The 26,635-nt window shown below is 40.0% G+C and overlaps 4 protein-coding genes across 7 annotated transcripts; 1 reads left to right on the top strand and 3 right to left on the bottom strand.

The window, feature by feature from the left end:
- The first annotated feature begins 899 nt into the window (after nucleotides 1-899).
- LOC137600400 (coiled-coil domain-containing protein 149-like) lies at nucleotides 900-8,364 on the top strand. 3 transcript variants are annotated; one of them, XM_068322008.1, is made up of 13 exons: nucleotides 900-1,075; nucleotides 2,382-2,543; nucleotides 2,619-2,657; nucleotides 3,224-3,331; nucleotides 3,586-3,702; nucleotides 4,480-4,652; nucleotides 4,829-4,901; nucleotides 5,050-5,134; nucleotides 5,218-5,365; nucleotides 5,783-5,859; nucleotides 5,989-6,024; nucleotides 6,432-6,497; nucleotides 6,578-8,364. In XM_068322008.1, the coding sequence occupies exons 1-13, from the start codon at nucleotides 1,025-1,027 to the stop codon at nucleotides 7,150-7,152; spliced, it is 1,710 nt and encodes a 569-aa protein (XP_068178109.1). In that variant the 5' UTR covers nucleotides 900-1,024; the 3' UTR covers nucleotides 7,153-8,364. The 3 variants fall into 3 exon arrangements, with proteins under 3 accessions (XP_068178109.1, XP_068178110.1, XP_068178111.1); XM_068322009.1 differs by lacking the exon at nucleotides 5,989-6,024; XM_068322010.1 differs by lacking the exons at nucleotides 2,619-2,657; nucleotides 3,224-3,331.
- A 122-nt stretch (nucleotides 8,365-8,486) lies between these two features.
- Nucleotides 8,487-9,101, bottom strand: LOC137599904 (extracellular superoxide dismutase [Cu-Zn]-like). Its single transcript, XM_068321142.1, has one exon. It carries the CDS (start codon nucleotides 9,099-9,101, stop codon nucleotides 8,487-8,489), a length of 615 nt encoding a protein of 204 aa, XP_068177243.1.
- A 10,029-nt stretch (nucleotides 9,102-19,130) lies between these two features.
- On the bottom strand, nucleotides 19,131-23,716 carry LOC137600347 (extracellular superoxide dismutase [Cu-Zn]-like). Its single transcript, XM_068321927.1, has 2 exons — nucleotides 23,618-23,716; nucleotides 19,131-21,668 (listed from the first exon to the last, which is right to left on the bottom strand). Exons 1-2 carry the CDS (start codon nucleotides 23,632-23,634, stop codon nucleotides 21,053-21,055), a joined length of 633 nt encoding a protein of 210 aa, XP_068178028.1. The 5' UTR covers nucleotides 23,635-23,716; the 3' UTR covers nucleotides 19,131-21,052.
- Nucleotides 23,717-25,154: 1,438 nt separating this feature from the next.
- LOC137600096 (extracellular superoxide dismutase [Cu-Zn]-like) lies at nucleotides 25,155-26,633 on the bottom strand. 2 transcript variants are annotated; one of them, XM_068321484.1, is made up of 3 exons: nucleotides 26,615-26,633; nucleotides 26,186-26,317; nucleotides 25,155-25,843 (listed from the first exon to the last, which is right to left on the bottom strand). In XM_068321484.1, exons 2-3 carry the CDS (start codon nucleotides 26,206-26,208, stop codon nucleotides 25,237-25,239), a joined length of 630 nt encoding a protein of 209 aa, XP_068177585.1. In that variant the 5' UTR covers nucleotides 26,209-26,317; nucleotides 26,615-26,633; the 3' UTR covers nucleotides 25,155-25,236. The 2 variants fall into 2 exon arrangements, with proteins under 2 accessions (XP_068177585.1, XP_068177584.1); XM_068321483.1 differs by lacking the exon at nucleotides 26,615-26,633 and having other exon boundaries at nucleotides 26,186-26,341.
- Between the last annotated feature and the right edge of the window lie 2 nt (nucleotides 26,634-26,635).

The raw sequence follows: 26,635 nt of genomic DNA, 5'->3' as shown, positions 1-26,635 counted from the left end.
TTTAACCACATTTTTTTATTCAGATGTTTTCAATGTCTCCCCTTTTCTTGCAGCGTATTTCAATGGATAGTGCTGTTTCCATTTCCTCCTGAGACCACATTTTCTTTTAGCTACAATAGCAAACATAATTATATGATTGTTTTTTAGTCTGCAGCAGTGTTGAAAGCGTTTTATAAGCATTGGTTTGTTTCCCTACACATTTGTTTTTACATTTGATATTGAGGTATGAATGAATGAATGAATGGAGGTATGATTCAATTTATCTCTAGCCTTGCAATCATACACCAATTAAAGTCTTGCATTGTCTGCCAGAAACTATTTTAATATCCAAATATTTCAACCAGTTGTACATGGTTTTTTTAGGTGTTAAACTATGAAAAGAATCAATCCACATTTGATCCTATTCAAAATGGATTGAACCAGAACATGTTTTACATCTAGAACCAGAACTTTCCTTCTTTGAGATCAATGTCATTTTCGTACTTAGTTTTACTTGTTTTGGGGTGTTTTTTTTTTGTTACTACTACTACTACTTATACCACCACCACTACTACCAATATTCCTACGTTTTATTGAGTAAATACATTCTTTATCATTTGTGCACTTCAGGATTGCTTGAATAACTTCCTAGTATGTATATTAATTGCTCTGGCCTTGAAGCTGTAAAAGAAAAAAAAAGACCCAATAATTAAGATACTTTTAGAGCTATTTTAATATTATCCTGTCACTTCTATAAGTACTGCTAAACTAAAGTATACGATAAGTCATTAATGCATTTCTTTGTCCTTTATTACTTTTTTTTTTTTAGCTTTTATATGGAGTTTCATCTGTACGAGGTTTGTAAATGCGTCGTGACGTTTTCTTGACGTCAGACAGCCGGAAGTGATGCAGCCTACGTTTTCTCAATTAGCTAAGCCGTTTTGATGATGTAAAAATGGCAGGAAGTCTGATCACCAGAATTGGCATGAGGACATTGATTTGAAAGTGATTTTGCGTCATTAATTATTAATCTTTTCTTTCGAAGATGGATCCTTCAAGGAGGAGCGACAGTGACTGGCAGGGGCTGCTGAACGAGGTGAGACTCTTCCCACAGGAGACGTGAGCACAAAGTCACCAGCCTCCACCGTCGAGCACCACACAATCTCAATTCACATCTTTTTTTTTTTTCTTTCTCGAACAGAATTTTTGATTTGAAACCAATAAAACCTTGCAGATTTTTATTTTATTTTTAATTTTAAATTCCCGCTGTGTGTATCCGTTGGTACTGAAGCGGAGTCCGACCTACTGGCTCCGCAGCGCAAATGGTGAAACAAATGGTGAATGCATGATAACCTCAAAGTCCATAAACTACATCTTCAAAGAATAGGAAACAGGTTATTTAGCAAGTGTTGATTGTATCCTGTGAGGGGAGCTCATTTACAGTTGAACAAAAGAAAGTAGTGTTTGTGTGGAATGTTCTTCTAACCCTAAAGGTTAGAAGGTCTTGATAATGTTAACAGTATTTCCTATGTAATAAACCTGAGCAACAACCCTGGAGAACAAACTTAAGGGTGAGAAGATGATCAAAGGGTTTAAATGCTTTCCCCATGTAAAGACCTGAACAATGAAACTAAAATGTCTTCAGTACACACAAGGATCTTGGTCCTTTTGTGAAATATTCGTATAAACTTGTCATCGCTCCATTCAAGGTTATCGCTACACCAGCAATGCTGTTGTTATTAGAGAAATGTAAATGGTCGTAAACAGGTTCAATCCACATTCATCCATATCAGATCCAATGTATACTTCATCATTTACTGTATGTGTACAGGTCAAAGTCACATTAAATGTTTTGACAGGGAAACGTCACAAGATAAAATTAGTGTCAAGTCCAAAAATGGAATTAAAAAACCCCAACACGTTTATCGTGGAGTTAGAATGTTTGACACAAGCTTTGGGCCGGATGACCACCCTTCTGGCTCAGCTTAAAAAGCACATTGCCATGAAAAGAAGAGAAAGTACTAAAATATTTATGTTTATCACAGTCTTTATCAAAAGCACAACTACTCATACAATTAACAATAAACTTTGATAACCTCCTGCCTCTCTGTGACTGCAAAGGATAAATGATTGTAGATACTAAATGGATAAAAAGACGGAGACCTCATAATTGATTTTAATTTATTTAATTCACCATGCGGGAAAAAAAAAAGTTTTAGTATGGAAATGCATTTTTCATACTTTCACATGTGAGGATCAGCTGTTTCACTGGGTTTTTTTTTAACCTGCTTTAATAAAAGAATTAAAATCATACAAGGTGTCTGACGGGTTTTTTGCCAGTATCACTCATAATTTTCCTAACAAATTGTGTTCTCTTCTGAAACATTTGCTCCTACATGCAGTTCCTAATTTGTAAGCGGAAGATGGAGAGTAAGAGCGACGCTCTTCTGATTTTGTCTAAAGAGCTGGACACCTGCCAGCAGGAGAGAGATCAGTACAAACTCATGGCCAACCAGCTTCGTGAACGACACCAAGGACTCAAGAAGAAATACAGAGAACTCATTGTAAGGCCTCAGATTGTCAAAGGTTGAACAGTAAAGTATTGGTAGTATGAAAACTAATTTGTTTTTATAATGTAGGACGGAGATCCGTCTCTGCCACCTGAGAAAAGGAATCAAGTAAGTTGGTATTGACCTGCACTTTTCTCTAGAAGGGCTTTTATGTCAAAGGAAGGAAAAGTTACTACATCAAAAGGAGGGGGGGGGGTGTAGACATTCCTTCCTTGAGAATTTATTTAGCGAGATGAACCAGAATTTATTATCTTGGTGAAAATGGTTAAGCATTCCCATAGAGAGTTCTTTCCTCCATTCATGGAGAAATCTGAGCCGAGGAAGTTGTACAGAATGGAAATTTACAGTTACACTTGTAGCTTTGCATCATGACAAAGAATGTTTGTGGGACTTAAAGCTTATGGTTTACCTTATGGCAGCAAAAGTGACACCATATGTCCTCTTAGTTTGATGAGATTTGCCCTCATAGTTACTTTGCCAGGATTAATAACAACTGAGTTTTCATGTGAACGTTAAGGACAAATTTTCCAGCGCTAACGGGATTCTGTTCATTTTCTTTTGAGGGATAGGTTGCTTCAGTACCTGACTCTGCAAAGCTTGTCAGTCAAATCATGTCAATAATTTACTATTGCTCTACTTTATGTTGTATGACCTCATGCTCAGTTATTCTTCAGGTGAATTTAGCCCAGCTACTGAGAGACTCCAGAGAAAGAAACAACCAGCTTTCTGAGGAAGTGAAGGAGATGAAACAACGGCTTGTGGAAGCCCAGGGTGACAACAAGGTGCCGTGTTGCACTGCTGAAAGTTCAAATTGTGTTTTGGTCGACAGTCTTTGCCAGTAAATGTAATGCTTAGGAGATCATGTGACCTTCTTGTTATGTTTATCAAGATATCTCTCCAAATTGCTGACAAATGACAATTTGTATCAGTAAAGATACATCATCATAGTGACATCTACCAGTTGTACATAAATTTCTGTGAGTGGCATTCAGTCAGTTGTTTTAAAAGTGCTGATGTTTAACCGACTGTCCCACAGCTTCTTAGAATGACCATCACCAAACAGAGGTTGGGCGATGATGAGGTTGGCACCCGACACTTTCCTGCACATGAACGAGAGGATCTGGTCCAACAGTTAGAAAGAGCTCGAGAACAGGTGAGGATTAGAGCTCTTCGCCTGCTTTTAGAGCCTCTGTCTTTTAAAATACACAAGTTTGCAATATTTTATGACACTAATCGTGTTTAAATTAGAAGGATTGTAGTTTATGATGATGATGATGATGACACATGTGACGATGAAGATTTGGAAATCATGAACCTGTGGTTGTGGCTTCAGAAACAACAGTGATGGTCGGTGATGAATGAAGAGTTCATGTCATAATCTGACTATGACCTAACTGAAAAAAAATATAAAGGTGATATTGGGTTAATGTCCATAAAGTAACATGGTTTTCAATTTAGAAAAACAAATCAACAGATGAAACTGAAATAAAGAGTCCCATTTGAGAAACAAGAATAACACAATTAATCATTTATGCACAAATAATTATTGATTATTACCAGTTACATTAAATGAATAACTTCAAATGTAAATGTAAATTTATAAATACTGTTATGTGTATTAATATGATGTTTTTAGCTCTTGATTTGCATGTAAATTTAATTTTAAAAGTAAAATGTAAAATGTTAGACTGTTGTGGTCAAAATTCTATTGTCTAGGATTTAAGGTGAATAAAAAAATAAAACGCGAGAATAAAGGAATGGTCTTTGTGAATTTTATCAAATGAACTGAAAGAAAAAAAGTGTTCCTGCAGAAAGGTCAAGTGTCACACGTGACACAGAGAAAAGATGTCATTTGGATGAAATATTATGAACATGAAACACCTGTAACATCTGGAGATGAAATCACAGTTCATGTTTGTTGTTGCTGCAGAACGAGGTTCTGGAACACAGCCTGAAGTCGCTCACAGACGAGCTCCTCGACGTACGAGCTGAGCGTGACGTGTTTCAGCAGAAGGCTCATCGTCTCAATGTGGAAATGAACCACATCGTGGGAAACGATGAGTCACAGATTTTAGACATAGACGCTCTCTGCATGGAGAACAGGTTTGTTATTCCTGTTTAGTTCAGTTTCATGCTGTCAAAACATTTGTGTCCAACTAATGATGGAGTAGTTCAGTTTAATAATGTATATATTCGAATCAGATCAAATACGCATGCATTTGTGTGCATTTTAAATCAAATTCAAGCACAGATTGATGAAATTTTTACCAATCTTTCAGGTATTTACATCAACAGTTCAGTCAACTTCAAGAAGAGGTCAACCTACTGAAATCAAACCTGGTGAAGTACAAGGTAGTTCCCATTAGTGTCAATTTTTTTTATTTCATATTTTATTCCACACTATTTTGAATAAAGATAGAATCCGCCACAAAAAAATCAAATAATGTGTTTTGTATAAAATTTTTACATTTCTGAGAAATAGAACACTAAATGATTTCAGAGTGCCCTGGAGTGCAAGAAAAATGCTAAGATTTGTGGGAAAGCCAACAGTAGCGCACTGACTGGAGTCCTCTCTGCAAAACAAGGTCAGAAAGATCGGTTTAAAGACTCTAAGCGTGTATATTGTCCAAACCACAATGAAGAAAAATGTGTTTTTCTGTGTGTGCAGTAAAGGAGTTGTTACTCTCAGAAGAAAATGGCTGCAGTTTGCCAGTGACTCCTCAGTCTATCTCAGACCTCAAGTCTCTCGCCACAGCTCTGTTAGAAACGATCCATGAGAAGAACATGGTGATTCAGCACCAGCGCCAAATCAACAAGTACAACATCTGACACAATCCTCTTGTTATTAACTGTTCACTGAATCTGTCACAAAACCAAAGAAACAAAGTATGAACAATACAAAGAAAGGTAAAAAAAAAAATTTGACAACCCATTTCCTTTATGTTAATAACACAATCCTGTGCTGCCCCGGCTGTGGTATTCTTACCACGACAAAGATCGTTTGGGAGTAATTAGTTTCCGACTCGATTGTTTTCAAAGATCCGTCATATATTGAGAATGACTGTCAAAGCCTGCCCTGCATACGTAATGTATTTATAGTACATTATAGTATAATGTAAACCCATTCTTAAGATGAAAAAGGTTTTCTCAAATCCACCCATGAAATGAGTGCTTCATTCTGAATCACTTGATTGTACACATCGACAGCAATGTGAATGTGAATGTCTTTTAAGGATTCTTGGAACTCGAGTAGCAGAACTGGAGAATAAACTGAAAGCACTGGAAACATCTGGCCTGTGGAGTCTGCCAGGTGAACAACAACAGCATATTAGAAAGTTGAGATTATTGTGTTTGTTTGACATTTGTGGTCTAGCACAAACTAATTACAGTCAGTTTTATTCCTTATCTTTTCCCCTCTGTCCTTTTTTGCTTCCTGGAGGCCTGACTTATAATGTATCTCTGGGGATTCATGGAAGTATGTTCCTCTCATAACTGTCATTTACCATCTTTATATCTGTCTTTTATTAGACTGACTCATTTCATGACTCAGTTGACTCCCAGAAAAACAAAGCTTTTTACTGAGTGTTGTTGGTTCATTTGGATTATTCTGGTTATGAGATATTGAGTTTTGGAGATATTCTGAGCAGTTTATATGTTAACTATTGCCCACTATGTCCACCAGTCTCATCAACATGCAACTAATCATGTACAAGAGCTAAGTCAGTATCTCCAAACCTCTGCTGTTCACACTTAAATGATAAACAGCAATACAGCTGAAAGGGAGAGCCTCTCATTTTTAGTTGTCCCTTCAAGTAGTGACACACAAAACATTTCTGCTGTCTTCATAGCATTTTAACTTTGGATAATGTTTTTTCACAACAGGAGGAAACGACAGCATTATTCTGAAAGCTCAACAGGAAGAGTCAACAGAGTCTCCCAGAGAGGAAGGTGAATACTCAACGTGGTGACTGTGTGTCACCATCTGTCTTTCCATCTCTTGGTTATCTTTCATAAATCTCCTCTTATAGGAGATGAAGAGTCAGAAAAAATAGCCGACTATCAGCAGAGCTCTGAAGATGTCCCGAGTCAAGAGAGTGGACCACTGGCTGTGTCGAACGGTGAAGAGGATTGTCATAAAGAAGCACGATCATCATCATCATCATCTTCCAGGGAGGAGGCGCACACTTCTTCATCCCAGTTGGTTCATGCACAGTCAGAGACCCCAGACAGTAAAGAGAGTCAAGATAGTGGTCAATCACAGATCACTACTGATTTAACAGTTTTAACAGGTCACCAGTTCAAAGAAGGGCATTACTTTAGTGACTCCTCAAACACAGCACCAGATGTGAGCACACACCATCTGTCAGACCTCTGCCACTCCCAGCAGAATGTTAAGATCTCAGGAGAAGCAGAAAATGAGTCTGAAAAATGCTTTGAAGGGGTGAAATTTGTTGATCCGGAGTGTATTGTAGCAGAGGAAAACTTTAATGCTGATGTTTCTGCGACTGAAGAAAGTTATGCCGAAGAGCAGAACGTCCAGGCAAACCAGAAGACGGAGCTTTTGGATGAGACAGATGTTTATGATAATCATAGATTCCACTGATAAAATGTAAAAGGTTGAAGGATGCATTTAAAACGGTTTATGTTGTTCAGTCAGGAGAAAGTGAGACTAAGGACCTCTTATTGTTTATCAAATCAAAATGATTTCATCTGTTTTAATCCAAGAAGTAACCAAACCGACGTGTCAGCAACTTTAACTTCACAGCTCATTTTCTCATTTATAAACCTTGATCAAAGTAGTATGAATGATTTAGAACACTTAACTATCTATGATAACAATTTTGATTCTCACATACTTCAACCTTTTACATTTTTTAGATATGTAAATCCTTGATGGCATGTTGGCACAAGCGGGAAGCGCATTTTCCTCACAGCAAGAACGTTCCAGGTTTGATTTTCTTTTTTTGTGGAGTTTGTATGTTTGCATGTCCGCGTGGGTTTTCTCCAGGTTTTCTGGCTTTCTCCCATCTCAAAAACATGCAGCTTAGATGAATTTATCACGCCAAATTGTCCGTAGCTGTGGTTGTCAGCCTGTGTGTTTGTTTGTGTTTCATGTTGCCCTGCAATGAGCTGGTGTCTTGTCTCATCTATGAGAAAATAGATGTTAGTCCCCGGGCTGTTTGTGTGCTTTGGGGCATTTCCATATGCGGTTTCATTCATTGTAGCTCCACCAGTGTGAGAGTTTCTATGACTCAAAGGTGAGAATTTAATTTGTGATACATTTCTGCTGGTGCAAAACACTGATTCAGTTTTTGAAATTGCAAATCAAATTTAAGAATAAGATGCAACTGTAATGTTTGTAACTTGAATAAGTAATACATTCAGAGTTATTTAACATTAAGGAGTAGTCACATTCATTTTACATTACATTGAGTTACATTTAGTTAAATTTATGAGTTACATGTGGCCCTTTGAGGACAGTCGTTATGCTGATGTGGCCCCCAGTGAAAAATGAGGTTGACACCTCTGCAATACACTTTTAAAAGATTACAAACTATTTCAGTTTCTTTTATCCATGTTTTTATCTGATTCCTTGACAGATGACTTCTAAACAATTATTTGACGAAATACAAGCATTTTTCAGTTAATCGTGAATAAAAAGATCTCACAAAATCTGCAGAACATTTATTAGATTATCATCACTGATATCTTCATTGTGGTTTTCATGTAAAAACATGACCTCACGACATAGGAATTAAATAGAGTCGTGTATATGTGTTGAATGTGAGCAAGAAATATGTGCAAGATTTATTTATTTCTGCCAAATAAAATGTTTTAGATAATCAAAATGATTTGGGTCTTTTCCATGAGAATTTGATGTTTTGTGACCAGGCTTCTGTGAAAACAGATATTTAATCAGGATCAAATTTGACCAGATTAATTAACTATTTTGGGTCTCTCCGTGTTCCAGTGGCTGGGGGGGGAAATTCCAATAATGCAGCAGCCGAGTCTGGCTCCTGCATTTCCATGCAACAGGCTCCCGGCGTCTCCACCTAGCCCCATATCATCTTCTTCTTCATGGATCACCACCGCTCTTCCAATTACTGACCATCTTCCAAACATCGTGGCATTAGATTGTATCACTGCACTGATTTTTCCGTTCCGGGGCTCAAAGTTTCCAATGTCTCCGGCGTGTTCAGGGTGAACATCATCAAATGGATCGTAGTGGTCTCCGGTCGAGGCACACCCCTGGCTCAAGTCTCCATACTGATAGATGTGCAACGCTCGGAGCTGAATGGCACAATTTGTGGGGAAGCCATCGATGCTTACAAGAACTTCAAGCATACCGTCAGGAAAATCTTGCTTAAACAACACCTGGCCATACACCTCAGGCAGACCGGGAGCCAGTGTGGAGCTGGGTCTCACTTTACAGGCTGCATAAAAACTACCTTTGTTCTCCAAGACCTCGGGTGGAGCCTCAGTTTTGCTGTCAGCAGAGACACATTGTAGACAGCCTGCCAGAACAATCAGCACTGCTCCCAACATATTCATTGATCTGAAAGAAATTAAAACCATTAGGAGAGAAAGTCTCGTAGATTCTTAATCCATGCATGTTTACATGTTGCTATAACTCTACATGTAAATGTGATTTTCATACAATACTAGTGTCAAAGATTTACAGCACAGCAGTAACACTCATTTTTGTGGTCCACTTTGAGAATAGCTTTTATTTATTGTGAAATTCTGTGCATCTATTTGTAGAAAAGGTTTTGTGATAAATCTCACTGAAGTTTGGTAATGCTTGTCAAATTTTTGTGAGTTCTGTATTGTAATCTGTCTGAAAACTGTTTTGAGAGAAATTGCTCATTAACATAATCCTCACAAAGGCATGAAAATTAGGGAGAAAAACCAGCATGGAATTTGATTAACATGACCTTGGTCTTGTGGGACAAACAGTCCACAAGACGAGATGTCAGATAGGTCAGGACTAATTATGCCACAGTGGTGAAAACACTGTCCACGCTCAGTGGACCAAACGGTGGATCACACGTGGCACATTGTTTTTTCAACCATCCATTCTCTTATCTGTGTAGTCATAACATCTTACATCCAATTTTCTCCAACTCCAGCCTTGCCTTATATGGTCATGATAAGCATTTTACATAAACTCACTATAGTGGTGACAAGTTCTAGATTTCAATCTACAGCAAAATTCTGAGTACCGGTAGCAAGAAAAAACAAAAACAAAGCTTCTTCTTTTCCTTTCAGCTTTTCCCTTCAGGGGTCGCCACAGCGAATCATTTTCCTCCATCTAGCCCTGTCCTTTGAATCCCCTTCTCTCACACCAACTACCTTCATGTCCTCTTTCACTACATCCATAAACCTCCTCTTTGGTCTTCCTCTAGGCCTCCTGCCTGGCAGTTCAAAACTCAGCATCCTTCTACCAATATATTCACTATCTCTTCTCTGGACATGTCCAAACCATCTCAGTCTGGCCTCTCTGACTTTATCTCCAAAACCTCTCACAAGTGCTGTCCCTCTGATGTACTCATTCCTGAAAAAAACCAAAACAAAGCTAAATGTGATAAAAGCTTTAGTTTCCTTCACTGAAAAACTGAGTATAGTAAATTAGAGTGAGGAGCGTCATCACTGCTCAAAAGAGGACAGCTACTTTTCTCCATGTAAATCAAGTCAAACAGCCCACGAAGAGCACTCACCTGTAGAATCCCATCATCAGCGTGAACAGACCTTCAGTGATGATCTGAAAGTCGAGACCACAGGCTTTTATACGATTTTGTCCGTGGGAGGGTATGCGGGGGGGCGTGGGTGGTGGTGCCCGTAATCAGCCGGTAGCACTTTTATTACTTTTGATTTTCTGATCAAGATAAGCTGATTCCGTTTTTATTCAAATGTCGTGACGGTTCATAAAACAGAAGCTTGTGCAATTTGTGCTGCTCTTAAAATTGTTTGCCTATCACTTTCCTAATTCTGTCAAACATTACGATGGATAAATATTTCATAAAAACACATCTATGTGGTTTTATTCTTCAATGTATGTATCAAAAAGTGAAATGTAAAAGCACTGGAAACACAGCAGCTGATATCTTGTAGGGAGTGTTTTAATTATTTCTGCAATTTATATTAGAATCAATTTTAACTTTTTAATTTGGAGTTCTTTGATTGCTTAAGCTCTATAAGAATGTGTTGTGTACATAACATAATTTCTTTTGTGAATTTTGTGTTCATGAAATGTATTTCAAAAATTTGCAGTTTTTGCAAGTCTTTAGTCACAATAGTCTTTACAGTCTTCAAAGTGAGTATGTTATTTAGTCAATCAGACAAAACTTAACATATAAGTAACCTAGTTAAATAAGCAATACTTGCTCAATCATGTAATCATTTTATACATATAACTATGCTTTAAAGGCTCATTCAATGTTCAGCTTATGTGATGGAGTTATATCATTTAAATTTATGGTTCTGCGTATTCTCATATGTAACTGAATGTCCTGTTCCTCATGCACTCAAGATCTGGGTGATAAATTGTAAGTCTCAAATGTCAGAGCGTTCTAATCAGACAGCAGAAACCAATCACTAAAACAAGACAGGGTCACTCTGCTTTGCCTGTAGAGGGAGGAAATGTTTCAATGAAAAGAGCCTCCCAGACATAGTTTAGATTAGTGGTTCTTTGGTGTTGAGACGTCTGTTTGGTAAAACCTGATGCCATTGAGTGAAACCCATTCTTAAGTTAAAAACAAGGTTTCCTCAAATCCACCCATGAAATAAGTGCTTCATTCTAAATCACTTGATTCAGAGGAGGCCAAACGGAGCTGAGTTGTGTTTTTGTAGATCTGGAGAAAGCTTATGACAGGGTGCCCAGAGAGGAACTGTGGTATTGTATGAGGAAGTCTGGAGTGGCAGAGAAGTATGTTAGAATGGTGCAGGACATGTATGAGGACTCTGAGACAGTGGTGAGGTGTGCTGTAGGTGTGACAGAGGAGTTCAAGGTGGAGGTGGGACTGCATCAGGGATCAGCTCTGAGCCCCTTCTTGTTCGCTATGGTGATGGACAGGCTGACAGACGAGGTTAGACAGGAATCTCCATGGACTATGATGTTTGCAGATGACATTGTGATCTGCAGTGAGAGCAGGGAACAGGTGGAGGAGAAGCTAGAGAGGTGGAGGTTTGTCCTGGAAAGGAGAGGAATGAAGGTTAGCCGCAGTAAGACAGAGTACATGCATGTGAATGAGAGGGACCCAAGTGGAAGAGTGAGGTTAGAGGGAGAAGAGATCAAGAAGGTGGAGGATTTTAAGTACTTAGGCTCAACAGTCCAGAGCAATGGAGCGTGTGGAAAAGAGGTGAAGAAGCGTGTACAGGCAGGATGGAATGGGTGGAGGAAAGTGTCAGGTGTGATGTGTGATAGAAGAGTTTCAGCTAAAATGAAAGGAAAGGTGTACAAAACTGTGGTGAGACCAGCGATGTTGTTTGGTCTAGAGACAGTGTCACTGAAGAAAAGACAGGAGACAGAGCTGGAGGTAGCAGAGATGAAGATGCTGAGGTTCTCTCTGGGAGTGACCAGGAAGGATAGGATCAGGAATGAGTACATCAGAGGGACAGCACATGTTAGAAGTTTTGGAGATAAAGTCAGAGAGACCAGACTGAGATGGTTTGGACATATCCAGAGGAGAGATAGTGAATATATTGGTAGAAGGATGCTGAGTTTTGAACTGCCAGGCAGGAGGCCTCGAGGAAGACCAAAGAGGAGGTTTATGGATGTAGTGAAAGGACATGAAGGTAGTTGGTGTGAGAGAAGAAAATGCAAAGGACAGGGTTAGATGGAGGCAATTGATTTGCTGTGGCGGCCCCTGGAGGGAAAAGCCGAAAGGAAAAGAAGATTCTGAATCACTTGATTGTACACATCAACAGCAACGTGAATGTCTTTTAAGTATTCTTGGAACTTGAGTGGCAGAACTGGAGAAAAAACTGAAAGCACTAGAAACATCTGACCTGTGGAACCTGCCAGGTGAACATCAACTTATTAGAAATTTGATATTATTGTGTTTGATTGACATTTGTGGTCTAGTACACACTAATTACAGTCATTATAGTCCTTATCTTTTTCCTTTTGTCCTTTTTTGCATGTCTCTTTGGGGATTCATATAAGTATATACCTCTCATAACTGTTATGTACCATCTTCATACCTGTGTTGATTAGAATGACTCATTTCTATCCGTTCCAATACAGTTCACTTCCAGAAAAACAAATCATTTGGATCATTTTAGTGTGAGATGTTGAGTTTTGGAGATCATCTCAACGCTTTATATGTTATCTATTTTCTCCTATGTCTACCAGTCTCATCATCATGCAGTCAATTATGTACAAGAGCTAAGTCAGTATCTCCAAACCTCAGCTGCTCACTCTAAAATTATCTCGACGGATAAACACCATTACAGTTGAGAGGAAGAGCCTCTCATGTTAATTTGTACATTCAAGTAGTGACACACAAATTAAAAAATTTCTGCTGCATTCATAACATTTCAACTTTGGATAATGTTGGGATAATGTAATGTGGTGGCGTTTCTGAGGGAGACCCACAAAGACACCTGCAGAAATCAGGCCCTGGATGCCCACACTAACATAGACAGCATTGTTCCACCTGGAAAAGAGCAGGTGGTGGAGGTGGTGAAGAAGGCCAGAACAAGATCTGCCCCCGGTCCAAGTGGTATACCCTACAAGGTATACAAGCAGTGCCCATTGCTCCTTCGGAGGCTGTGGAAGCTGTTCCAGAGGATCTGGAAGAAGGCCATTATTCCACCATGCTGTAAAAAGTCATAAGGCTGTTTTGTGCCAAAAGAGAATTCCTCAACCATAGACTTGTTTAGAACAATCTCAGTCTTAAGTGTAGATTTCAAAATCTTTGTCAGGTTCAAGCAACCTAGAACATTTAAAACACAGACACAAAAAGGAGAAGACAACAGTTATATTTTTTACTCGCGGGGAGAAAGGACAGAGATGTGCTAAGTTACAGATCTCCAACCTGCTCTCAAACATGCCTCTGCCGAATCCTCTCTTTTATTTTCTTAGGGCATTCCCTGTTTATATAATTTTTCTAAGGGATGGGGGATAGAAAACAACAGTAAAACAACGTCTGTGGCATGATGCCATAAAAGAGTAATACATTCTTCTTTTTATGGCATCCTCTCGTTTGGAAGCAAGAACCAGGCACATCCCTTATTAGCAGTTCAGAGGTCACACCCTGCTCAAGGGACCTCCTGCTATCACACCGGTGATCCCATTGTTACTGTTGTCTCCCTGAAAAATAACTCAATGCATAGCAGGACACTCAGACACAGATATAAACATTTATATGGTCATGCTATGTAGTACAAAGAATAAAGGAATATAAAAGAGTAAATATGAGAAAACCTATATACATTATTCTAACAATCTTCTTTTCTGTACTGGCCAAGAGGATGACCTCATTTTTTTTTTTTTTTAAATTTTATATACTGGTTTGATCCCCGAAGGGAAATTAAGACAGCACACTCTAGCTACTGATTACAAACGCATGCATACATGTGAGTACAGGCCCCTGTATCACACACACACACAAGGGGGCCTGTGGGCATGCAGGGGAGGTAGAGTGGCAGGCAGCTCCTTCTTGGTGCGCCTCAAATGAGCAATTTTTTTGTCATACATGACAGAGCACGGATACATCAACAGCGCTAGCCAGAAAGGTGGGATTGCAGGCTTCTCTGGATGTCTGGAACACAGTTGAGTTCTCAATTAGAAGATCTGGGAGGCCAAGATCAGCAAAAGCAGCTTGGGTGTTGTTTGGCTGGATTTGGCCAATGCCTAAGGATCAATCCCCAACACCCTCATCCATGCAGCACTAGAGCATTATCTCATCCCTCAGCACATCAAGGGATTGATCATGAGCTACTGTGGCGGAATCCAGCTACAATTCAAAACTGCCTATTTTACAACACAGTGACAAACTCTGGAAAAGGGAATCATGACTGGCTGTACATTCTCCCCCATCCTCTTCATCATGGGTATAAACCTCCTAACAGCAGCTGCTGGGAAGAAAGCTTAAGGCCCCAATATGGAATCGGGCGTCCAACAACCCCCAATAAGAGGTTATGTGGATGACCTTACAGTGATGACCACAACTTGTGGAGGTGAGGTGGATGCTAACAGTTCTGGCAACATGGACCAGAATGAAATTTAAGCCCGAGAAATCCAGGGCAATGGTGATCAGGAAAGGTAAATTAATAAACAGGGTCAAGCTGCAGGTACAAGGAGAAGGGATTCCATCGATGGAGGATAATCTAAGTGCCCCAAAAATTTGCAGTTTTTGCAAGTCTTTAGTCACAATAGTCTTTACAGTCTTCAAAGTGAGTATGTTATTTAGTCAATCAGACAAAACTTAACATATAAGTAACCTAGTTAAATAAGCAATACTTGCTCAATCATGTAATCATTTTATACATATAACTATGCTTTAAAGGCTCATTCAATGTTCAGCTTATGTGATGGAGTTATATCATTTAAATTTATGGTTCTGCGTATTCTCATATGTAACTGAATGTCCTGTTCCCCATGCACTCAAGATCTGGGTGATAAATTGTAAGTCTCAAATGTCAGAGCGTTCTAATCAGACAGCAGAAACCAATCACTTAAACAAGACAGGGTCACTCTGCTTTGCCTGTAGAGGGAGGAAATGTTTCAATGAAAAGAGCCTCCCAGACATAGTTTAGATTAGTGGTTCTTTGGTGTTGAGACGTCTGTTTGGTAAAACCTGATGCCATTGAGTGAAACCCATTCTTAAGTTAAAAACAAGGTTTCCTCAAATCCACCCATGAAATAAGTGCTTCATTCTAAATCACTTGATTCAGAGGAGGCCAAACGGAGCTGAGTTGTGTTTTTGTAGATCTGGAGAAAGCTTATGACAGGGTGCCCAGAGAGGAACTGTGGTATTGTATGAGGAAGTCTGGAGTGGCAGAGAAGTATGTTAGAATGGTGCAGGACATGTATGAGGACTGTGAGACAGTGGTGAGGTGTGCTGTAGGTGTGACAGAGGAGTTCAAGGTGGAGGTGGGACTGCATCAGGGATCAGCTCTGAGCCCCTTCTTGTTCGCTATGGTGATGGACAGGCTGACAGACGAGGCTGACACCCTCATCCATGCAGCACTAGAGCATTATCTCATCCCTCAGCACATCAAGGGATTGATCATGAGCTACTGTGGCGGAATCCAGCTACAATTCAAAACTGCCTATTTTACAACACAGTGACAAACTCTGGAAAAGGGAATCATGACTGGCTGTACATTCTCCCCCATCCTCTTCATCATGGGTATAAACCTCCTAACAGCAGCTGCTGGGAAGAAAGCTTAAGGCCCCAATATGGAATCGGGCGTCCAACAACCCCGAATAAGAGGTTATGTGGATGACCTTACAGTGATGACCACAACTTGTGGAGGTGAGGTGGATGCTAACAGTTCTGGCAACATGGACCAGAATGAAATTTAAGCCCGTGAAATCCAGGGCAATGGTGATCAGGAAAGGTAAATTAATAAACAGGGTCAAGCTGCAGGTACAAGGAGAAGGGATTCCATCGATGGAGGATAATCTAAGTGCCTCAGAAAGTGATTTGATGACTCACTTGCTGACAGGAACAGCGTCACAAGTTCAGAAAAGCAGACAGAGGAAGGGCTGAGAAGAATTGAGAAATCAGGGCTCTCAGGGAAGTTCAAAGCATGGCTTTATCAGCATGGATTGCTGCCAAGCCGCATGGGGCTGATGACAGTGTATGAAGTTCCAATAACGAGCGTGGAAGAAGTGGAGAGGAAGATCAATAAGTACCTCCAAATATGGTTAGGAATCCCTCCAAGCTTCACTTCAGTTGGCTTGTATATAAGATTAGGGCAGCTCCAACTTCCTCTGTTGTCCATGGTGGAGGAATTTAAGGTAGCCAAGTGCACAGTCTCAGTGACATACAGAGACTCCCAGAACAAACAAGTCAGACAGGCAGGCATCCTCACAAGATCTGGACACAACTGGGCAGGTGACTTGTCTGTTGCACAAGCTGAAAGTATGTTGCAGGTACGTGGCATCACTGGTACACCATGCACAGGGGGAAGACAGGAACCAAGGACCAAAGGGCCACGATCCAGGTGGAAGTACAAAGCCTGAAGGAGGAAAGTTGAAGGGCAAAAGCAGCGGAGCTAGCGTCCCAGGGAGCATGGGCCAAATGGGACCTACCAAAGTGGAAGATCACACGGGCAGATCTATGGAGATTGGAGCTTTTCCACATCTCCTTCCTGCTAAGATTGGTGTATGACACTGCTGGCACAGACAAACTAACACAAATGGGGCTTGAGGGAGGACCCACTGTGCAAGCTGTACGGTGAGAGCGGTACCATGGCGCACATTCTGTCATCCTGCCCAATGAAGATACAGGTGGTGTCAGGACAAGATGCTCATGACACTTGCTAATGCTCTGTAGCAGGAGAGATGCGAGAAACCACAACAATGAAAACAATGCGATCTATTAAGTTTGTTCGGTAGGAAGAAAAGCCACCCACCACAGTAACAACAAGAAGCAACCTGCTACAAAATGCCCAATCATGGGAAATAGAGGTAGACCTGGGGGGAAGACTGCAATTCCCCCAGGTTGTCCAGACAACCCTGAGGCCAGATGTGGTCATGTGGTCTGAACAGGCAACATCATCCTCATAGAACTTACAGTCCCATGGGAAGAGGGTTGTGAGCAGGCGTTAGAGAGAAAGAACACCAAATACCGGGATCTCTCACATGACTGCAGGGGGAAAAGATGGCAGGCCCAGTTGAGGTCAGCTGTAGAGGATTCACTGCTCAGTCAGCGTAGAGGATGCTCACAGCCATTGGAATGACAGGAAGGGAGAGAAAAACAGCAGCTCGCAGGATGAGGGAGGCAGCAGAGAGAGTTTCTTGCTGGTTATCGAGCAGAAGAAAGGGGTTTAGCTGGAAGCCAAGGGAGGAGACGGGCAGTGATTTGGCCACCACTGGGAGGGTGTTGTGGTTCAGGGTTGAAACACCGGATGAACTTGGTTACCACCTGATGACATTAACTCATCCTGGCCAAGGCTACATTCTCCGAAAGTGAGTGAAGGAGAAGCATCTTTGGATGTAATTATAATCTTGTCACAACAGGAGGAAACAACACCATTATTCCGAAGGCTCAGCAGGAAGAGTCAAAAGAGTCTCGCAGAGAGGAAGGTGAATGCTCAACATGGTGACTGTGTGTCTGACTTATCAGTCTGTCGTACCATCTGTTGGTTCATTCATTCATTCATTTTCACAACCGCTTCATCCGCTATCGCGGGTCACAGGGAGCTGGAGTCTATCCCAGCTGACTGAGGGCGTGAGGGCCATCTATTGGTTATATTTTATAAATCTACTCTTACAGGTGATGAAAAGTCAGAAAAAAGTGAGTGACGACCAACATAAACATGCAGCTTAGGTGAATTGATCACACTAAATTGTCCGTTGGTGTGGTTGTCATCCTGTGTGTTTGTTTGTCTTTCATGTGGCCCTGCAATGAACTGATGTCTCATCCGTGGTGTACCCAACCTCTCGTCTGTATCCAGATAGATTAGACTCCAGCCTACCTGTTACCCGCAAGGCAGACAAGTGTCTGTAGATGATAAGATTGCAATTGTCTCATATGCGAGAAAATGTTACTGTCTGTGTGCTTTGGGGGATTTCCATATGCAGTTCCATTTATTGTTGTAACTCTATCAGTGTGAGAGTTTCCATGACTCAAAGGCGAGAATTTAATTTTTGTGACATTTCTGCTGGTGTAAAACACATATTCAGTATTAAATCTTATTGCAAATCAAATTTAAGAATACGATGCACGGTGTTTTATTTCCCCTGTCAGCTGAACAGAATCCACAAACATTGCTCAGACAGGAATTGCCAGCAAATATTCTCCCTTCCTTCTCCCCGACCACAAACCTCAGTCATAATCCCACTGCATCGATTACAATGTCAGCAAAGACAGAAGCTATTGTGAACAATGTTCAAAACATTGTAGTGCTTTTCTTTGAAAGAAAATATTGCCTCATACTAATGTAGTCAGTTCAGATCCCCATTTATGACTCACTAGAAAGGCATGGTAGGAAAAGTTTCAACAGGAAACTTGCCCTCTGCCTGTAGTTTCTTCATTTTTTTAGTGTTCTGTTGTATTTGGATGGTGTCTGAGCATCAACCCAGCTCTCTCTGTGGTTCTGTCTCTCTCTCTCCCCCTCACTCTATGTCTCCACATGTGGGTGTGTCTGTCCTTTAAAAATTCACAAAAGTCTTTTCAAAAAATGACATTACTGTATGCTTGTTTGACTTATCAATAACATTATTGTTAACTTCTTTCCTTTTCTTATTCACTCACTAACTTACCTGGTGTGATCTCTGTCTAGATCATTTTTACCTGGGGGGGACAACCCTGAACTGTGTTCAAACCTTCAAACAAAGCAGCAGCTTCAGGCTGTTTCCTTAATGTATTACAAACTCTTGCAGTCACCTCATTCAGATTCAACAACCTTCAGTTCTTTTATTGAATTTGTTTAAAAGTATTTTTGAAAAGACAGTTTTTGTTTTACAATTGTAGTGTTATACAAAGTATTTCATTTTCTTTAATCCATGCTTTCATCTGATTCCATGACAGATGAATTCTTAACAAATATTCGATGAAGTACAAGCATTATTTAATAGTGAATAAAGAGATCTTACAAAATTTACAGAACATTTATTAGATTACCAGCACTGATATCTTCATTTTTTATGTCTTGTGAAAATATGAGTTTACCACATAGGAATTAAATCGGAATTAAATAGAGCCATATGTATATGTGTTGAATGTGAGCTAGAAATATATGCAAGATTTATTTATTTATGACAAATATAATGTTTTAGATATAAGAAAGAGTAGGCTGACAATGGCTTCTCTCATAAACTTAGGTTCCAGAAATCACAACCCACCACTGAGGTGACTGATCAAATCACTGCTACTCCAGAAGTCTGGTTGAGCAATTTATTGGCGTCAAAATGGCTTGACAGGATGTACAGTAACTTATAACTGACTAGATCTGTCTGAGTTTGTGTGTGTGGTTTATTTCTATGGAGACACACAACAGTTGTAAACAATAGCTGTAACACCGGTCTGAAACTTAATCAGGGTAATGACTGAACTCTGCAAACTTCACTGTCATCTCTGTCAACTGCAGTGGGTAGATGGACTGCACCACTTGGGAGAAGGGGCGCGGAATCTACCATTCCTATGGAGAGGGCTGGAGTAGTCCAAGTACTGTTGGCCTTTTCAACATATAGAATCAAAATGATTTGGGTCTTTACCATGGGAATTTGATGTTTTGTGACTATGCTTCTGTGAAAATAGATATTTCACACTGACGTGCAGTCAGGGGAGGCAGGTGAGGCACAGCCTCACTTGTTGTCATGAAAGAAAAAACTGGAAAATGGAAGAAATAAATTAAATGGTTATATTTATCCAGTGATGTGCATTATAAGCTTATTTTTACCCCAAATCGCTGAATTTTCACATTTACCGCTGCAATACTGAGAAGAGATTAGGAGAAGAGACCTGTGGTGAGACACCAGCCAGCTGAGCCTCACCATGGATTACTCAATGACTCGGCTTCCTGTGCTGTAGCTAAACAGTGAGACTGTAATGCTGTCTATCTATATGTCGCTATTAAAATGTTCGAACATGTTTGCTATATGAACTAAATTTCCACAATTTAGCTATTGTATATAATGTACTGTATTTTTTGTCAACAACTGTATGTGTTTAATGTCTTTTAGTTGAAACGACTGGGAAAAGGCTGTAAGTGAGGCATGCAGTTCTCCAACCTCATGGTAGGGGGCGCTGGTGATCCCAAGGATTTTTCTTGGGACTCCTCGGCCGCAGAATAAAGTGACAGCAAGCTACGATCCGTAGGCAGCAAGTCAAGTGCAGCCATTTATTTGTTTTTTCTGCTCGCCTCCCCTTACTAAAAAAATGGAGGATTACATATCTCAACTCAAAATTTTTTTGCTTTTTTTCAGAAGGAGCTGCGCATGGACTTCATTCATAACTAAACATAACATATAAACAAACATTTAGGTAACAACGATTTTTTAATCAAATGTGCTTATTTATGTGTCACAGTTTGTATGTGTAAATAATTCTGATGAGAATTTAAACATAACCCACTCACTGTTGCTCATTAAATGGTGACTAAGCTACACAGTAGGTTCATGTTTGTGAATGTGATTATGATGAAGTCAGTGCCTCCCCTTACATTATTATAGCAAGCCTCTGCTAGGATTGATAAACCACTGTTCAGTATTTACACAGGAGAGATTTGACTGACTCACTGACATTTCGTGGCATCACACAAAGAATGGAATAGAAAGATTGAATACAAACACTAAAGCTTTAGCATATAACACTTCTGTTAGATTAATATCTCCTCAGGCTCCTCGTGTTCCAATGACTGGGGGGGGAGATTCCGATAATGCAGCAGCCGAGTCTGGGTCCTGCATTTCCGTGCAACAGGCTCCTGGCGTCTCCACCTAGCCCCATATCATCATGTTTTTCATGGATCACAACTGCTCTTCCGATTACAGACCATTTTCCAAACAGCGTGGCATTAGATTGTATTACTGCGTTGATCTTTCCTTTCTGAGTCTCAAAGTTTCCAAAGTCTCCAGGGTGTTCAGGGTGATCATCACCAAATGGATCGTAATGGCCACCGGTCGAGACACACCCGCGGCTCAAGTCTCCATATTGATGGATGTGCATCGCTTGGAGCTGAATGTCACTATTTGCGGGGAAGCCATTGATGCTTACACGAACTTGAAGGATACCGTCAGGAAAATGTTGCTTAAACAACACCTGGCCATACACCTTGGGCAGACCGGGAGCCAGTGTGGAGCTGGGTCTCACTTTACAGGCCGCATAAAAAGTGCCATTGTTCTCCAAGACCTCTGGTGGAGCCTCAGTGTTGCTGTCAGCAGAGACACATTGTAGACAGCCTGCCAGAACAATCAGCACTGCTCCCAACATATTCATTGATCTGAAAGAAATTAAAACCATTAGGAGAGAAAGCCTTGGAAATTCTTAATCCATGCATGTTCAAATTTTAGTAAACATTAATTCTTCATGTAAACGTGATTTTCATACAATACTAGTGTCTAATATTGCAGCACCACTCTTTTTTTTTGGTCCACTTTGAGAATAGCTTTTATTTATTGTGAAATTCTGTACATCTGTATGTAGAAAAGGTTTTGGTATAAAGCCAACATGGAAGTTGATTAACATGACCTTGGTCTTGTGGGACAAACAGTCCAAAAGACGAGATGTCAGATAAGTCAGGACTAATTATGCCACAGTGGTGAAAGACTGTCCATGCTCACACGTGGATCACACGTAACAACCCAGGATCGTGGCAATCAGCCTACTAAGGTCCATTAGTGGGAGAATTACTGTTGTGATTTATTTTATTTTATTTTTTGAACATGTTATCACAGCAGTGTTCCCCACCTTCATCTCACTTGCAACATCAACAACATCCAGGGGAAAAAAAGGGCTGATGGGTAGAATCTGTCTGGCTTTGATAGTTCATTAACCCAGAGTTCAATTTAAACACTTCTCTCATCACAATACATTTTCAACAATTTCATACATTGAATTTTGACAGTCCCTGTGGCACATTGTTTTTTCAACCATCCATTCTCTTATCAGTCATAACATCTTACATCCAATTTTCTCCAACTCCAGATATTAGCCTTCGTTCCAGATGTAACTTTGAGCTTAATTAACATTCTTCCAAGGAACAACAAGGCATGTTCACATTATAGATGTTCAAAACAAGGTTATCTTGACAGTGTTCTCGACAAAAATATAATGATTGTATTAACCTCCCTCTTCAGACAGACAGTGTTTATCCAATAATTACCAGTTTGTCACAGACACTTCAACAGTTACACATTATATTATCAACAGATATCAACTTGCTCTTTAAAGTCTCAAACTTGATGAAATAAAGACATGGATTTCTCCAAGCAGGAATCCAAGTCTTTATTTCATTAATCCATGTTTCTGACACTGCGATGATGTTGAATGTAATCAATAATGCCCCATAACTGTTGTAAAGGCTCTTACTATTGAAGTGATTTTGTTGCACTGGTCTTTGGTGTAGCAACAACTATTGTCTATCCTGTTATTGTAGAAGTTGTCAGGGTCAATGATTCCCTTTAGGTCAATCAGAACATAATGATGATGAGTGCAAATGTGAACACACTAATACCCCACAGAGAAAAATGTACCTGCAGTTGTATCACCTGAGAAATGTGGTCGTCACATATACCCCCCAGTTTCTTTCTTTTGGGTAATAATTTGTAGTCCAAAATCTGTTCCAAGAAATGCTGATTGTTATTCTGATATGACACAATCTACTGATTTTACACAATCTACTGATTCAACACAATCTACTGATTTTAGACAATCTACTGATTCGACACAATCTACTGATTTTAGACAATCTACTGATTTGACACAAGCTACTGATTTTAGACAATCTACTGATTTGACACAATCTACTGATTTTAGACAATCTACTGATTTGACACAATCTACTTAAGCAACTTTGCAAGAATACGAAGTGCTGCTGCATTTTTGTGCACCCTAAGAATTAATGATTAACGGTGGAATAGAACTTGGCTAATCGTTGAATTGTGCAAGATTGTCATGTTAAACGTTTTTAAATAAACTCATTATAGAGGTAAAAAGTTCTAAACTTCCACCTACTGCAAAAATGCTGAGTAGCAAAACAAACAAACACCGCTGAAGTAAAAAGCTTTACTTTCTCCACTGAAAAACTAAGTAAACAATAATGTCGAATATTTATGTAAAATACCCCATACCCCAAATATTATGAAACGTTACTAAAAATGATCCACGGATATGAGGAGCTCCAAAGAGGACCTTTTTCTCCGTGTAAATCACGTCAAACAGCCCACTCACCCGTGGAATCCCATCATCAGCGCGAAGACCTTCAGCGATGACCTGAGAGTCGAGACCACACGCTCTCATGTAGTCCCGTTTGTGGGACGTGGTTTCCCCGGGCGGAGCAAGCCAGAGGGCGGCTGGAGGGGGTGGTGGTGGTCAAATAAATTCTATGTCGTGATGGTTCGCACCGCAGAAGTTTAATCTGTGCAATTTGTGCTGCTCTTCAAATTGCCTATAATTTTTCTAAAAACATTGGAATGGAAGACACAACTACGTGGTTTTATTTCTGACTATGAATCAAAAAGTGACCCACAACTATCAAATCGTGAAAACGTAAAAGCACTGGAGACACAGCAGCTGATGTCGTGTAGGGAGTATTTTTATTCCTGCAATTGATCTTAGAATCATTTTAAACTTTTTAATTTGTAGTCCTTTGACTGGTTAAGCTCTATAAGAATGTGTTGTGTACATAAGTCCTTTGGTGAATTTCGTGTTAATAAAATTTATTTCAATAATGTGCATTTTCCCCCCAAGTCTTTAGTCTGAATGTCATTTACTCAACCAGAAAAAAACTTTATAAGCAACCTAGTTAAATAAGTGATGTTTGCTCAAGCCTGTAATCATTTTATGTAGTTTATCACTATGCCTTAAAGGCTCACTCACTGTTCAGCTGATGCAATTAAAAAAAAATAATTGTATACTAGCCTGATCCCCGAAGGAAAATGAAGAGCACAATGTAGTTAGTAATTCTTCAAACGCATGCATACATTCGTGTTTACGGCGCATGTAGCGCGCACGCACACGAGGCCTGAAATGGGCATGAAATGGGAGGTCGAGTGGCGGTCAGCTCCTTCCTGGTGCACCCTACATTAACTAGATGGAATTTTATCAAATGGTTCTGCATATTAGAATATGCAGAACCATTTGCAGGACCAAATGCAGAACCATTTTATCAAAATGGTTCTGCACCATTTTATCAAAATGGTTCTGCATATTCTAATATGTGAATGTCATGTTCCCCGTCCACTCAAGGTCTGGGTTATAAATCGTAAATATCAAATGTCAGAGTGTTTTGATCAGAGAGCAGAAACCAACTGCTAAAACAAGATTGGCAGGATGACCCTGTTGGGGGAGGAATTATTTCAGTGAAAAGATCCTCCCAGGCATAGTTGAGATTAGTGTTTCTTTGATGTTGAGACTCAATGGCATCAGGTCTTACCAAAGATTGGCTAGAACGAAACAAATTAAATGATGCCAATGACCCTTATCACTTCCTGAAATTACATCTTTGTCGTTGCTGGAAGAAACATTGTCTGGGAATGATGACCAGAACGTTCTAGCCTGCTTACCCCTGACAAATACATCGTATCAAATGAGTAAAAAAGCCAAGCAACTGACATTGAAGAGTTCCTCAAAATGCTGCAACGACCAGTGAAATGCCCTTTAACCAGTATCTGATTATGTGAATTTATTAAACCTGTTGACAATTGGCACAGACTACCACAGCAAGCTTCAGCTACCATTGAAGAGGCGCAGCACAATTTATGTAACATTTATTTATTTGACCGTTTTCATATAGGACAAGGCGTACAAAGTCAGTAAATACAACAGCTTAACAGATCGCTGCTATAATACTAATTAAGGCTAGTGTCCCAGAGGCTTGAGGAAGAAATTCCAATGACGCAGCAGCTCAGTCTTCTCCCAGCATTCCCATTCAGCAGGCTTCCAGCGTCCCCACCTTTTCCCATGTCATCTTGTTTTTCATGGATCACCACCGCTCTTCCAATAACAGACAATCTTCCAAACAGCGTTGCATTAGATTGTATCATAGCGATGATTTCTCCTTTGTGAACCGCAAAGTTTCCAAAGTCTCCAGGGTGGTTGGGGTGAACTACTCCAAGTGGATTGTAGTGGCCTCCAGTTGAACCACACCCATGGCTCAGGTCTCCGTATTGATGAATGTGGACCGCTTTCAGCCCAGGATCATGGTCTGTGGGGAAACCATTGATCTGAAGGAGGACTTTGAGCTTTCCTTTGGGATAATCTTCCTTAAACAGCACCTGACCATACACTTGGGGCAGATCCTCATCCAGTTTAGAACTGGGTCTCATTTTACAGGCTGCATACAGAGCACCATTGTCTGGCAAGACCTCTGGTGGAGGTTCAGGGTCGCAGTCAGCAGAAACACATTGTAGACAGCTTGCCAGAATAATAAACACTGCTCCCAAGATATTCATTGATCTGAAAATAGGAAATAATTTTGTACATTTTTAAATTAGAATAATTTGTTTTCAAGAAAAAACATTACATAACTACTGAAAGAATTGCCCACAGCACCGAAGTGAATGTCATTTTTCAATACATAATTATCCAATTATAAGACTGAATGTGCATTGTTCCCAATCAAACGTCGTCCGTCCCAATATTTGTGAATACAAATCATCTTCAATTATAACGTATGAGGTCTGAATATGGATCAGGAGCGTTATCCAGACAGCTGTTGTGTCATTAAACAAACAATACCGTCGGACTTTACACCGCAAATAAAGTCAAAGAGCACAGAAACGAGAAATTAGCTCTTACCCGTGGGGAAGCATTTTCGTCATGAACGTTTCCCCCCCTCGATGAAACAGCTCACAGTGAACCTAGTAAATGCTGGTGAACCAGTTGTCGTGTAAATGTCGCACCAATGGTCGCGTCTGATCTCGTCGCCTGCTGTTGTAAGGGACACACACAAAGCGCACTCTTTAAGTAGGTACGGTATTTAAATTCAGCACCTGACTTGAATCAACCAATCAGTCCGGTCTGATTGGCCACCCAGCTGATGTTATCAAGCAGTGTTTACTTTTAATATTATTTTGCTAAACATCAGAACTTAATACTAGAGTTTGATGAAATACCTTTCAAGTCATAATTGGAGATTACGGATAGTGTAGTACTTGTGTTGATATTGTGGTTCATAATAATATGCAAATCATCAGTTAATTATTACAAAACTTCTATCAAACATACATGTTATGGTGCAGGTCATGG

This window comes from Antennarius striatus, chromosome 8, assembly GCF_040054535.1.
Source record: "Antennarius striatus isolate MH-2024 chromosome 8, ASM4005453v1, whole genome shotgun sequence".
In the NCBI taxonomy this organism is placed as follows: Eukaryota; Metazoa; Chordata; class Actinopteri; order Lophiiformes; family Antennariidae; genus Antennarius; species Antennarius striatus.
The sequence above is the reverse complement of the archived record's forward strand: the minus strand, read 5'-3'. Positions and strand labels throughout refer to the sequence as shown.